The 14613-nt window shown below is 40.3% G+C and overlaps 1 protein-coding gene across 1 annotated transcript; it reads left to right on the plus strand.

Annotated features, from left to right (window-relative positions):
* The first annotated feature begins 14022 nt into the window (after window positions 1–14022).
* Obp19d (Odorant-binding protein 19d) lies at window positions 14023–14575 on the plus strand. Its single transcript, XM_065217134.1, has 2 exons — window positions 14023–14103; window positions 14173–14575. Exons 1-2 carry the CDS (start codon window positions 14044–14046, stop codon window positions 14554–14556), a joined length of 444 nt encoding a protein of 147 aa, XP_065073206.1. The 5' UTR covers window positions 14023–14043; the 3' UTR covers window positions 14557–14575.
* Window positions 14576–14613: the final 38 nt, after the last annotated feature.

Genomic DNA, 14613 nt, shown 5'->3' on the forward strand with positions numbered 1-14613 from the left:
TCGCTAAAGGTGGCTACTTCCTCTGCTGACTGCGGTTGCCTTGGGCACTGAACTTCGTCCACGGTAGGTAAAACGCGCGATATAAAAAACCACTATGGTGGGAAAAAAACTCCACCGGCTACGAAACCAATACCCGCAACGGAGACACGAACAAACTACGTCCGGCTACTTCAAGCTATCGGCGAGGAATGGGTAGGGCAAATTATGGACAGATGAAAAGTCTTGTTTTTAGAAATTAACTTTTAGTGTTAACTTGATAATCGTACAGGTAGCTTTACATTGCATATTAAAAAACTTCGTTGCTGAAAAAGATCTTTCCACAGAGAATTGAAAAGTCCACGTTTATGATCTAACTTATCGAAAACCTGTGAAACCATAGAACAAGTGTATTGAGCAGGAACTAACTAGGTTTAGTGAGCCTCTTTTTACCCTAGTGGTCCTCTAATTGGGACCCAACAAACAATTTGAGCTGATTAAAAGCGGAATAAGCAATTTTTGACTGAATAAGCTCTTCAATGTTTTGTAACGTGCGAGTGCAGTGTTACTCCCAGCACTGATGAGACCCCCGTCTCTGAGCCTAAGGAACGGCACAAGCTCGTGACACTTCCGGAAACGTTGAAAACACTTAATGTTTACTCAAGACTAAATTCCTACTATATGTCTTAGTCGTGTACCCTTTTATTTACGAACATTTTACCACAGACAAACAGACTTAACTTTTCATTCTGGATCATCGCTCGCGCATTTAACGATTGATTTGAAAAATATCATTTGCGCGAACTGCTCACCGCAGCGCTGCACATCGCTGTCATCCGATCACTTTGACGTTTCTATATATTCTGTTTGGCTTGCATGCAACATTGTTAGCGACTTAGCGAACAAGCTTTTTTCCGCGAGAAGGTCGGGAGATGTCGTTACTGATGTTCTATTTATTGAAGTACAATGTTTTCAAGAAAAACTTTTTCAAAGAGCTACGTCTGTTTGACTATGATTTCACGGACGTCTATCATAGAAGTATCTCTAAGACCAGAAGGTCCCGAAGAAACGTGCTCAACTTTTTGGCTTAGCTCTGATACTATCTTCGGTCCCAAGCTAATCGATGTACCCCTCGAAACATAGAAAAATCCACGAACTCCTTATTTCATCTGTCAAACTTTCATAGCAAATCAAAACAAACATTGTGTAGTACTAGAATTTCGACAAGAATGGGGTAAGTTAAACAATTTGCTTGGGACCAGTAGTGAGCCAATTTAAAATCGTTAGTTTCCACCGGTTGGTTCTACTATATACCCACTTTCTTAATTTTATACTACTACTCTTGGTTATGTCTTCGGGGCCCCTTTACCTGTCACTGCCATCATCGTCGTTCTTCTCCTTCCTCTGGTACCGCTTCACCATCTTGGGGCAGGGGTGGATGCCTCCACCTGCCTCGTACGCCCCTCGAGTATGGATGACGGACTCGAGGCTTCAACGAACCAGAAGGGTAAGTTAGCTTGCCTGGATTGGTGGCGCATTTTGTTTAACTGTGGGCTCAGGTTCACAAACTGCAATTTGAACACACTACCGGCGTTTGGCGTGGTCTACTCAAAAAAAAATACGTTATTACCGTAAACGATACGGTAAAATGGCGGGATCCTGTGGGCGCGATGGAGAATTCAAAAACCGCTGTAATAGATTGACATGATCTCACAAGGCAACGGTCGGATCTGGTTCGGGTTTTTTGGTGATGGTAATTACCTGGATGTCCAATGGTACGTGGCAACTTCATCTCCCACTCCTTTAAACTTCAACGTATCTCACTTACTTACCTTACCAATCAGGCTAAGGCCTTGTTGTCCTCTACTGTCCGAAGAAGTCGTCTCCACTCTACTCGATCCATTGCCACACGTCACCAACCTAGTAGTCTGCAAAAGTTCCGCAGGTCGCCTACTACTTGGTCGATCCAACTTGCCCGCTGCGCGCCTCTTCTTCTTGCCCTTTGTTGGGTTGCTTTCGAGAACCATTTTCACCGGCATTCTTACGACGTGCCCAGTCCACCATAGTCGCCAATTTTTTGCAATTTTGGCTGGTTCTCCCAGCAGCTGGTGCAATTCATGGTTCATTCGCCTCCTGAACGTTCCGTAGGTGGTACGCAACACCATCCGTTCGAAAACACTAAGTTGGTCCTGCACGAGCATAGTCCAGGTCTCGTGGCCGTAGAGGAACACCGATCTAATCAGCATCTTGTAGATAGTCAACTTCGTGCGGCGGCGAATTTTATTCAACCGAAATCCAAAGCCGGCACGATTCCCTACTTTTTTTTATCTCGTTCGTTTATTTGTAAGGCTCAATCACGTTAGATTTACGGAGCCGATAATTCAATGTTCTATGTTTGTAACAAAATTCACTTAATTCTATGTCTAGCAGGAGTTGAGTCGAATACTCGCGGCTTACCCGAGGTTAGAGGGGTACATTGTCGAAGGATAGGAAAAAGGAAGGAACTTGGGGGTAGGGTTTCGTTGTATCATCAGAGCGATGTCGCCAGTATGAACGACGGTCACCAGTGAGCCCAAATACACGAACTCGTCGACCACCTCGATTTCGTCGCCGTCAATCTGAACTCGGGGTGGGAGGCGAACATTGTCTTCCCTAAGAACCTCTTCCTCACATGTATTTCGTCTTCGATACATTGATGGCAAGTTCAATCCGCCTACCTTCAGGCTTCAGTCTGATGTACGTTTTCGCCATCGTCTCAAAGTTCCGTGCCATGATGTCGAAGTCATCGGCGAAGGCACGTTGTATTCGCGGGTTTTCTGCAGAACCTGCCGAATCGCGAAAATTCGGTCCGTGATAGCGCGGGCGCCGATGAATCCCACTTGGTATAGCCCCACGAACTCTCTTGCAAATGGTGACAGGTGACGGTATAGAATTTGGGAGAGTAGTTTGTAGGCGACGCTCAGCAGTGTGATCGCGCGGTTGTTGCAGCAATCACACTTGTCACCCTTTTTGTAGATATCTCCTTCTCCCAAATATTGGCAATTACCCAGTGCAGCGCTCTATCCAGTGCTTCACCACCGTATTTTAATAGCTCACTTGGTAGTTGATCTACACCAGTTGCTTTGTTGTTCTTCAGCGGACCGATCTCCTCTTCAACTTCTTGAAGATCAGGCGCCGGTAGCCTGTCATCTTCTGCGCGTGCTCCAAGGTCTGTTGCCGTTCCATCTTCGTTTTCTGCTGCTACTATCTTCGGTTCCAAGCTAATCGATGCACCCCTCGAAACATAGGAAAATCCACGAACCCCTCATTTTATCTGTCAAACTTTCATAGCGAAGCAAAACAAACATAGTGTAGTACTGGAATTTATACTAGAATGGGGCACGTTAATCGATTTGCTTGGGACCAATAGGCTAGTCAAGTAGTGAGCCAATTTTAAATTGTTAGTATCGTATTGATTGTTGGTTGAGGTGCTCGTCATAGTTGCACTACAAAAAAGTATTGCTGATTGCTTCATGTCCAGAAGTATCTGCCAACGAGCCATCGGACTTTTCCAGAAGATATCAGGAGACTAAGAGGAAGATTCTCTCCTCATGGAACATTCAACTAGACAAATGTTGGCTGCTTTTCTCGTGGTTCTAGAAGAAAAAATCTCAAAATAATGTTTTATATAAAAGTTTGAGTGGTAGTAAACGTCATTTTAACTGCTCGAATGAAGTGGTTAATTCAACTGACTTGAACGAGAATTGAACGTGTAAACCATGCCATTGAACTGACTTGATCAACTCATTTGCATTGAAAAGGTTGAACCAGGCTCAACTTTTCAAGCCAATTGAATTCAACTGAGTTGATCATTTGACTTGCCTAGTCTAAGCCCAGCTTAACGGTTTTGTTCTTGTTAGAGCTTGCTTAGAAAAAATGTTTTCACTTTGAAAAAACGGAAGGGTTGCAACAAGGGGTGGTCACTCTACACACTTGTTTTGCGCCAACTTTTTTTCTCATTGTACCTCAGTGTGCCGCAGCTGTAACGGCAGTGCAAAGAAATCATTGAACTGACTTTTGATTACTTGTGAATAATGCCTTGTTTGGCAACCCGGTATTGTAACAGCTCTTGTTTTTGTTTTGTTTTTCAATGTTTTCAAAAACGACACGGACTCCAGCTGGGACTACACACTGGATGCATCCGTTTCCAAGGAAAGGATGCATGCAACGGACGCTCCGTTGCTACACGATCCTTCCATCTTCGGCGGAAGGCCGACCCCGCACAACGAACGTCAATCATTAGTCAACCAACCCTTCTGGGAGCCGGCGGAGGAAACGGATTTGCACCTAATTTTTCACCGCCCGAGTATCATCTGTAAAACTGGAAACCAACACCGGCCGGAACACACGTCGGACTGATGAAGGACGCACCGCTGACCCGAAACGGACCAGCCAATTTTCCAAGCAGAACTACTTGTCAGAGTCCACCAACCCGTACACCCTGCCGGACAATTCGATCAGCTTCAAGGTCTACACCGCCTCCAAGAAAAATCGCTTCCCAGGCCAGCAAAAATCGCATTCTCCACTTCTTCAATACCCCACCCGTATGCCGTCCGAGGATCTGCTGCTGACTGCATTCACCACCAAGGACTGCCACCCGTCGCAAGTGCGAATGATCCCGCTGAAATCGGAAAGTTCCTCCTCCGAATTGGTCGAGTTCCCGAACGTAGCCCTGGTGGTGAACGCCATCATGAAGTGCAACCACAGCGCGATCGATCACAAATGCACAAAACTCCCGTTCATTATGAAGCTGTTAGTTGGAAGTGCAAAAAGGCAGGAGAGTAAAAATAATTGGTTGAACTTTTTGGGACTTTGCCAAGACGGTCCTCCAACCAGTGTTGTGAAAATATCAAAAGATCTAATCTCACCAATGTGCATAATCTCATTTGAGTATCGTAGACCAAAAACTCAACACGCAAACAACAGCAGATGATATTACAAGCTGTGAAACGGTTGCTATGATATCATGCTAACAAAACTCCCCGGCTACAATTCTCACCAAACTGTGTTGAGTTTGAGCTTCAAGATTTTTTGCTGTACATCCGAACTCGAAACGAAACCTCCATCACTGCTGGCAGCAGTAACTTCGTGTCTGCCATCTGTGAAGCGTAAAGAAAGATAGCAAACTATGCTTTCTCTTTCTAAGAAAACGATGTGCAAAGGAATCATTTTGTGGTAAGTCAACTCGTGGCTGCAATTTTACATGTTCTGAATAGTCTCGCAATATCAAAGGAGCTTGTAAAAACAATATCATGCTTGATATTTTATTCCAATATCATGCGTGATATTGGGAGCCCTTCCCAACAAACAATTGAGAGCTCTTATAAAACACCTGAGTTGATCAAACGTTGAATAATAGCTTCCAGAGTTGAACAAGAATGTAGTTGTATTGCCATTTGATTAAAAGTTTTAAAAGCTGTTGGAGCACTCTTAAATGATTGTTTACGTTCGGTTTAACTATATGCTTTATAAGACCTACGATAACTTTTATAGCACCTTAGTTAAACCAACAATCAATACGAAACTAACGATTTTAAATTGGCTCACCACTTTAGTACCCTATTGGTCCCAAGCAAACGATTAACGTACCCTATTCTAGTTGAAATTCTATTACTACACTATGTTTGTTTTGATTCGCTATGAAAGTTTGACAGATAACATCAGGGGTGTGTGGATTCATGCAGAACATGCAGGGGTGAGTGAAATAGCTTGGGACTGCTTGGGACCGTTGTTCTGGTACTGAGTGAGCCAAAAATAATAATGATTTTCTTCGGGACCCAGTGGTCTTAGAGTTACCTCTATGGTTAAACTGATTCACAAGAGCTACACAGAACGTGGAATAAACGCATCAAAACAAACAATTGGGAGCTCTTATAAAACACCTGAGTTGATCAAACGTTGAATAATAGCTTCCAGAGTTGTACAAGAATGTAGTTGTATTGCCTTTTTGGTTAAACGCTTCAAAAGATGCTTGGAGCACTCTTAAATGATTGTTTACGTTCGGTTTACCTATATGCTTTATAAGACCTACGAAAACTTTTATAGCACCTTAGTTAAACCGATTGACAAGAGCTATATAGAACGTGAAATAAACGCATCAAAACAAACCATTGGGAGCTCTTATACAACACCTGAGTTGATCAAACGTTGAATAATAGCTTCCAGAGTTGTACAAGAATGTAGTTGTATTGCCTTTTTGGTTAAACGCTTCAAAAGCTGCTTGGAGCACTCTTAAATGATTGTTTACGTTCGGTTAAACTGTTTGACAGGAGCCATATAGGATGTGGAATAAACGCATCAAAACAAACAATTGGGAGCTCTTATAAAACACCTGAGTTGATCAAACGTTGAATAATAGCTTCCAGAGTTGTACAAGAATGTAGTTGTATTGCCTTTTTGGTTAAACGCTTCAAAAGCTGCTTGGAGCACTCTTAAATGATTGTTTACGTTCGGTTTACCTATATGCTTTATAAGACCTACGATAACTTTTATAGCACCTTAGTTAAACTGATTGACAAGAGCTATATAGAACGTGAAATAAACGCATCAAAACAAACCATTGGGAGCTCTTATACATCACCTGAGTTGATCAAACGTTGAATAATAGCTTCCAGAGTTGTACAAGAATGTAGTTGTATTACCATTTGGTTAAAAGCTTCAAAAACTGCTTGGAGCACTCTTAAATGATTGTTTACATTCGGTTTACCTATATGCTTTATAAGACCTACGATAACTTTTATAGCACCTTAGTTAAACTGATTCACAAGAGCTATACAGAACGTGGAATAAACGCATCAAAACAAACAATTGGGAGCTCTTATAAAACACCTGAGTTGATCAAACGTTGAATAATAGCTTCCAGAGTTGTACAAGAATGTAGTTGTATTGCCTTTTTGGTTAAACGCTTCAAAAGCTGCTTGGAGCACTCTTAAATGATTGTTTACGTTCGGTTTACCTATATGCTTTATAAGACCTACGATAACTTTTATAGCACCTTAGTTAAACTGATTGACAAGAGCTATATAGAACGTGAAATAAACGCATCAAAACAAACCATTGGGAGCTCTTATACATCACCTGAGTTGATCAAACGTTGAATAATAGCTTCCAGAGTTGTACAAGAATGTAGTTGTATTACCATTTGGTTAAAAGCTTCAAAAACTGCTTGGAGCACTCTTAAATGATTGTTTACATTCGGTTTACCTATATGCTTTATAAGACCTACGATAACTTTTATAGCACCTTAGTTAAACTGATTGACAAGAGCTATATAGAACGTGAAATAAACGCATCAAAACAAACCATTGGGAGCTCTTATACAACACCTGAGTTGATCAAACGTTGAATAATAGCTTCCAGAGTTGTACAAGAATGTAGTTGTATTACCATTTGGTTAAAAGCTTCAAAAACTGCTTGGAGCACTCTTAAATGATTGTTTACGTTCGGTTAAACTGTTTGACAGGAGCCATATAGGATGTGGAATAAACGCATCAAAACAAACCATTGGGAGCTCTTATACAACACCTGAGTTGATCAAACGTTGAATAATAGCTTCCAGAGTTGTACAAGAATGTAGTTGTATTGCCTTTTTGGTTAAACGCTTCAAAAGCTGCTTGGAGCACTCTTAAATGATTGTTTACGTTCGGTTTACCTATATGCTTTATAAGACCTACGATAACTTTTATAGCACCTTAGTTAAACTGATTGACAAGAGCTATATAGAACGTGAAATAAACGCATCAAAACAAACCATTGGGAGCTCTTATACATCACCTGAGTTGATCAAACGTTGAATAATAGCTTCCAGAGTTGTACAAGAATGTAGTTGTATTACCATTTGGTTAAAAGCTTCAAAAACTGCTTGGAGCACTCTTAAATGATTGTTTACATTCGGTTTACCTATATGCTTTATAAGACCTACGATAACTTTTATAGCACCTTAGTTAAACTGATTGACAAGAGCTATATAGAACGTGAAATAAACGCATCAAAACAAACCATTGGGAGCTCTTATACAACACCTGAGTTGATCAAACGTTGAATAATAGCTTCCAGAGTTGTACAAGAATGTAGTTGTATTACCATTTGGTTAAAAGCTTCAAAAACTGCTTGGAGCACTCTTAAATGATTGTTTACGTTCGGTTAAACTGTTTGACAGGAGCCATATAGGATGTGGAATAAACGCATCAAAACAAACCATTGGGAGCTCTTATACAACACCTGAGTTGATCAAACGTTGAATAATAGCTTCCAGAGTTGTACAAGAATGTAGTTGTATTGCCATTTGGTTAAAAGCTTCAAAAACTGCTTGGAGCACTCTTAAATGATTGTTTACGTTCGACCAACCACAATTTTGTTGCTAAAAATAGCACAAGTGATAGGCATGTTTATATAATCATAAGGCAATGATTATTCGACTGCAAGAGAAGTTACTCAAGATGAGCTTGATATACTTCTCTCATATGATCAAAATATGTATTCAAGAATAGAGCAGATGGAAACAGAAGCGGCTGGCAATCCGGGATCATGAGTTCGAATCTTGCTTCGAGAAACCTTTGGTGGAGTAGAGGTAAATTATATATAGGTGTTATTAATAAATGCAAACATTAATTTAAGACATATATCATATAATCAACGATAACATTTCTAGATAAATTCTCTCAATTAATGATTAGAGAGATTAATTGAAAGAATATCAATCAAAGATTAAACAGATGCTTGTTACTACTTCCTCCATGATCACAGAATGTGAATTATGGCATAATTACATATTTTTTCAATGTGCACAAATAAATTAAATTAATAAAAACTGTACAAGCAATTATTTTGGCGTACCACGACAATTGTTAAACTAATTTTAATCTGTGAATATTGTGAGTACTTACACAACGGTTATTAAGGAGTCATTAAAAAGTGCTATAAACGCTTTTCACCGCTTGCTGTTCAATTAATATTTAGGAGTCATAAAAAAATGTAACAAACGCCTCTCAGGTTTCCTCTCTACTAAATTTCAAAGCAGCTGTCAGGAAGTGTCTACAAACGTTGTATAAGAGCTTTCACCAAAACAATAAAGCTTGACTTTAAATATGTATCTACAGTGACCGGCATAAAAAAAGATCCACCGATGTCGAATGTAAAAATGCATGTAAAACTCATTTATTTTTCAAAAAGTCAATTAATATGATTTATGTCTCAGATAACTAAATAACAAAAGTTTATTTTGACTCAACGATATTGGTAATTTTTATTCCAAAACTTAAAATAAACAACAAATTCAATTCGCATGACTTTTTGAGGTATGACATAAAAAAAGATCCATTTTATGTTTCATGTGTTATAATCATACAAAATCGATTATGATCAGCTGGTCAGTAGTTAATATGACCTCCCTTCGCTTCGATAATGGACTTCAGTCGTTTCGGCATGCTTTCGACCAGGTTTCTGAGGTGCTGTGGATCCAGTTCATTCCAGGCCTTCTCCAGGGCAGCAAAATATGTCTGCTTGTTGGTTACGCCGGTCTTTTCCACTCTGTTATCGAGAATTGCCCAGAGATTCTCGATTGGGTTCAAGTCAGGGCTCTGGGGTGGCCATTCCAAGGGTTTGATGCGACAGGCTCGAAAGAATGCGAGCGTTTTCTTTGCCGTGTGCTTGGGATCGTTATCCTGCTGGAAGATGTAGTTGTCTTCCAATTCCATTTTTAGCAAAGACTCTTCCAAATTTTCGTTAAGAATGTCAATATAGCCTTCCGCTGTCATGATCCCATTGATCAGGACCAGATTTCCCACACCAAACCATGAGAAACAACCCCAGACCATAATATTTCCTCCACCGTGCTTCATGGTTGCTTGAAGATGTTTGTCCTGGAGCCCTTCATCGCTTTTCCGCCATACTCGCAAACGTCGTTTTTTGTTAAAAAGCTCAAACTTCGATTCATCTGACCAGATAACACGTTTCCAGAATTCCAGGGGCTTATTGATGTGGGTTCTTGCAAACCTCAGACGCTTTTCCTTATTGACCTTGCTGATGAACGGCCGCTTCCGAGCAAAATAACTCTTTAAGCCGTGCTCAGCAATGCGGCGTCGAATTGTTCGTTCGGATATTGTTAGGTTCAACTTTTCTTTCACTCCGCGGATGGTAACAAACGGATCCTTTTTGATTTCCCGGATGATTCTGGAGTCCTCTCGGTGATCAGATTTACGTTTAAGTCCTCGTCCAGATCGATCTGCAACGCTTCCAACCCGTTGGTGCTTCAAAATTATCTTTTGAACCGCACCGCGACTCACAGAGTATTTTTCGGCAATTTTGCGCTGAGATTCGTTTTTCTCAAATTCACGAACGATTAGATTCCGAATTAGATACAAGATTTTCTTTCCACCCATATTTGAACTTTCAAAAACTCGTTACTTTCGCACAATACGTTTACTTCTCAGCGCTGCAGCAGAGATTTGCGATGAATGTAAATAAACAAATGTCAACATTAGGAATTGTGAGGGGTATGTCAACGGAATTTACACGGCAAATTTTTTTTCTACAGGTGGATCTTTTTTTATGTCATACCGTAAACAAGGGGTGCGTTTGAATTTCGTTAGTGGTTGACCTGAACTGATTCGTATATTGAAACTCTTGCACGTACTATAACAAGTGGTACTAGAACAAGCTTAAAACGTGCAATAATATAGCTTTTAAAAAGTGCTTGGGAAAGAAAACCGATTTATCTAACAAGTGAGCCGGTGGATCTTTTTTTATGCCGGTCACTGTATAAACGTTGCATAAAAGTTGCTTCTATCCGGTTGTTAAGGAGTCATTGAAAAGTGCTATAAACGCTTTTCACCGCTGGCTGTACAATGATTATTTAGGAGTCATAAAAGAGTGCAACAAACGCCTCTCAGGTTTACTCTCTACTAAATTTCAAAGCAGCTGTCAAGAAGTGTCTACAAACGTTGTATAAGAGCTTTCACCAAAATAATAAAGCTTGAGTTTAATATGTATCTATAACCGTTGTATAAAAGTTGCTTCTACTCCTATACCGCGTATACATATAATGCTGTAGTTGAACAGGTTCTCCAAACCAGTGTAAACAAGAGTTTTACAGAAGTTGTAATAAACAAATTGTACAGTTATTATTCAGCATGCAGTTGAATAAAATCACAATGGAAGCGTTTCTTCAACAAGAAATTGATTTTGGATAAACGTTTTACTGAATACGTTAGACAACACCTTTGTGTTGCAGTTGTATAGGTTCTCCAAACCAGTGTAAACAAGGGTTTTATAAAAGTTGTGGTTAACACATTGTGCAATTATTATTCAACATGCAGCTGAACAAAATCAAAACGAAAGCGTTTCTTCAACTGGAAATTGTTACTTGGGTTGAGAGCGAAACAAAATCATTTGAGTGAGGATTATGCCATCACTGCCTCCAACATTATATGAAGGACGATGGAATGGTTGGTGAAGCAGCCACCGCCATGGTCGTATTCGAACAGTTCGAATGGTCGGATGGTATAGTTTTCCAACGTCGGCCACGGCTACACGAATTACCCAACTAACAATTTTAGCTGCAGATTAGCTTATACAGCCGAAAATTGGCTTATACAGCTAATTTTTGCCTGTATAAGCTAGTCTGCAGCTAAAATTGTTTGTTGGGTAGCGATGCAGCTCCCACGGTTGCGGCTGCTTCCAATGCTGCTGCTGCTGTTCCTTCTGCTGGTCCGTCTGCTCTAAAATTCGTAAAAAAAAAAAAAAGACGGCCCAGCAGCAGCATTGGAAGCAGCCGCAGCCGTGGGAGCTGCATCGCTAGTTCGTGTAGCCATGGCCGGAAACCTCGGTCAGGTCAAGATACTGCTGTTAGCTGTTCTTCGTCTGGGAAAAAATGTGGATGCGACTGCCGTCACGTGTGTAACGGTTTTGAGAATCCATGGCGAGACTTGGTGGAGATTCACGGTTGTTTTGAAACTAATTTGACTTAGGAGTGGCAACATCAATAACAAATTTTGACATATGCACACTGCGCAGGCGCAGAAAAAGGTCAGTGTTGCCAGTAGCTTTAAAGATCATAAAAATTGTAACCATGGGTGCCAAACAACGCCAATGACTGCACCCGGGTGCGCCCAAGTTTGATTTTGGCACACTGTGTAGAGTGACCAACCCCTTGGGTTGAAAATGACAAACCCGCACTGTCAAAATCCTCACACTCAAAACTGCATTTAGCGCACACTATGATTACAAGTTTTTGGCCGCACTATAAAGTCTTGAGATTATGCGGAAAATCGTATTAATTCTCATTATACTTGAGCATAAAGAACATCAATATTTTGATGACAGTATTGTGAATCAAAATTTCCGATTATTAGCCGTACCAAAGAAAAATACTAAGATGAAACTGTCGGTAGAAAAACTTTCTATTTTAGTGTCCTCTTTCACGGTCCCTTTCATCCAATGAATACCTCCCGAATGAAAGGTAATTTTGAGGATTTTCTGCCCCCTCGGTAGAAATGAAATTTTGCGCTTCTTATTTATCAAAACAATCACACCAAAATCAGAGATGTCCCATTTTTTAATTACTCGATAAACAACTAATCGATTATTTTTTGTTCGCTGTGCTGTCATTTTTCCTACAATGAGAGTGTAGCACATGTTTGAAACGATGGGTGATGATCCTCTGGAGAAGTTAATGCTTATGTCGGCATGATATAACCGATTACAAATATTTTACTTTTCGATTCGTTAATCGATTAATCGATTATTCGAATGAAAATCGGCCATCACTAGATGAATGTGAAACGTCATTCCAAATATAAGGACCGTACATAAATAATGATACAATTTGAAAAGGACCGGGACTAATCACAAATTATGTCCCCACGGTAACTGAAATAAACACGTGTGCTCAACGGTTAGCCGTACGGCTAAGAAACCGACCATCTTAGGGAAGCACTATTTGAAAATCAATTTCAAGCCGCTAAACTGAAGAATTGTGTACACTAATAAAATTCCACACATTTTTATTGACGAATTTCCATGTGAAATTCCACATGATTTTCATGTGATCACACATAAACATAATCCACCCAGAGGCACACATGAAATTTATGAGTCAAATGAATAGTATGTGTGGTTACACATGGCTTTTATGTATACACATATTAAGTATGTGTCCGATACATAGATATCATTTGTTGATCACATTGCAAAAATTCATGTGTGGGACACATAAAAATAATCTTTGAAATTTTATCAGTGTACTGAAATTTTGTATACTCACTTAACACACGTTGCTATATTGAAATTTACAGTATTCCAAAGCCCAATTCATGCAGGTTTTCTTACAATTCGTTATAATTCTCACTAGATTCAAATACTGGATCTAGGGCCAAAACTGCCCCATCTACCCTAAGTAGGTAGTGAAAATCGTTAATTCCACAGGGGGCGCGTATTTGGTCAAACTAGACATAACACCGTCCACCAGCCAAAAGGCTTTGATCTGCTGAATAACCCCCTTCCAAAGACAGTTACGATCTTGATGGCCAGGATCATAAGAAATTCCACATTAAACCAATTAACCATTTGTTAGGACCTCACAAAGTTGTACGTACAAATTATCATATTGACAAATGACAAAGGTTTTCCACCAAGAATCTGAATTTAAGATATATTTTATAACGACACTTTGAATACGGAGCTGAAAAGTTCATAGGCAGTCGAATATATGATACTGCACTGTGTACCAAGCCAGCGAATCAACGAGTTTTATTTAACAAGTCAATATTGCATTTGTCTCATTACGATATGATCATTCTATGTAATGAGGGCATGATACACAGAGCTTCATCCGGAAACAGGATGTTCATTCTGCGAGAAAGCCATCACCGCGATTCGATCGAGCCACCGTGGAACGGCGTGTAGTCATGCAACTGATATAGATATTGAAGGCTGCAAATTACCATTTAAGGTATAAATTTACGAATTGAGCACAACCAACGGGCAGTTCTCGTTTTCATACCATTTTAATCGCCCGGAGGCTTCCTTAAGATGGGAGCCACATACTGCAGAATCGTTATGGTGGCTCTAGTTGTCGTGGCATGCGCTAAGGTGAATTACGTTTAAAATTTGAACTATAATCAGTATTTGTCTGAGGTAGTTCGTTCTGCTATTCGTCAGGCGGATGATTCGGACGACGAAAAGAAAGAACTAGCCAAGCAGATGCTGCGTAGTATGACCGAGGAGTGTATGAAACAAGAGGGAGCATCTGAGGACGATGTGGAAGCCATGCTCGAGGATAAGACACCGGAAACGAAAGTGCAAAAGTGTTTTCTCTCGTGCTGTCAGCAACAGTTTAACATTTCCGATGGGAAGAAATTCAACAAGGAAGGATTTTTGGAATTGTGTGGAATGATGTTCAAGGAGGACGATGAAAAGATGAAAATTGCCGAGGAGGTTGGAGAAGAGTGTTCCACCGTCGAGAACGAAGATCGTTGTCAGCTTTCGGTGGATATTAAAAAATGCGTCGAGACGGGACTGGAAAAGAGAGGAGTCAAAATGTAACGTTGAGTTTGATGCTGACGGACGGAAACGCGGACATCCTGGCTCTGTGATTATTGC

The sequence above is a fragment of the Ochlerotatus camptorhynchus genome, unplaced genomic scaffold (genome assembly GCF_037179485.1).
Source record: "Ochlerotatus camptorhynchus isolate MF236.1 unplaced genomic scaffold, CSIRO-AGI_Acam_v1.1 ptg000007l, whole genome shotgun sequence".
Classification (NCBI taxonomy): domain Eukaryota; kingdom Metazoa; phylum Arthropoda; class Insecta; order Diptera; family Culicidae; genus Ochlerotatus; species Ochlerotatus camptorhynchus.

Excerpts from the sequence above, each read along its gene's own strand:
- Obp19d (XM_065217134.1), top strand. The coding sequence starts at position 14,044 with ATGGGAGCCACATACTGCAGAATCGTTATGGTGGCTCTAGTTGTCGTG. Across the intron at positions 14,104-14,172 it reads TTGTCGTGGCATGCGCTAAG|GCGGATGATTCGGACGACGA; the intron begins GTGAATTACGTT and ends GCTATTCGTCAG.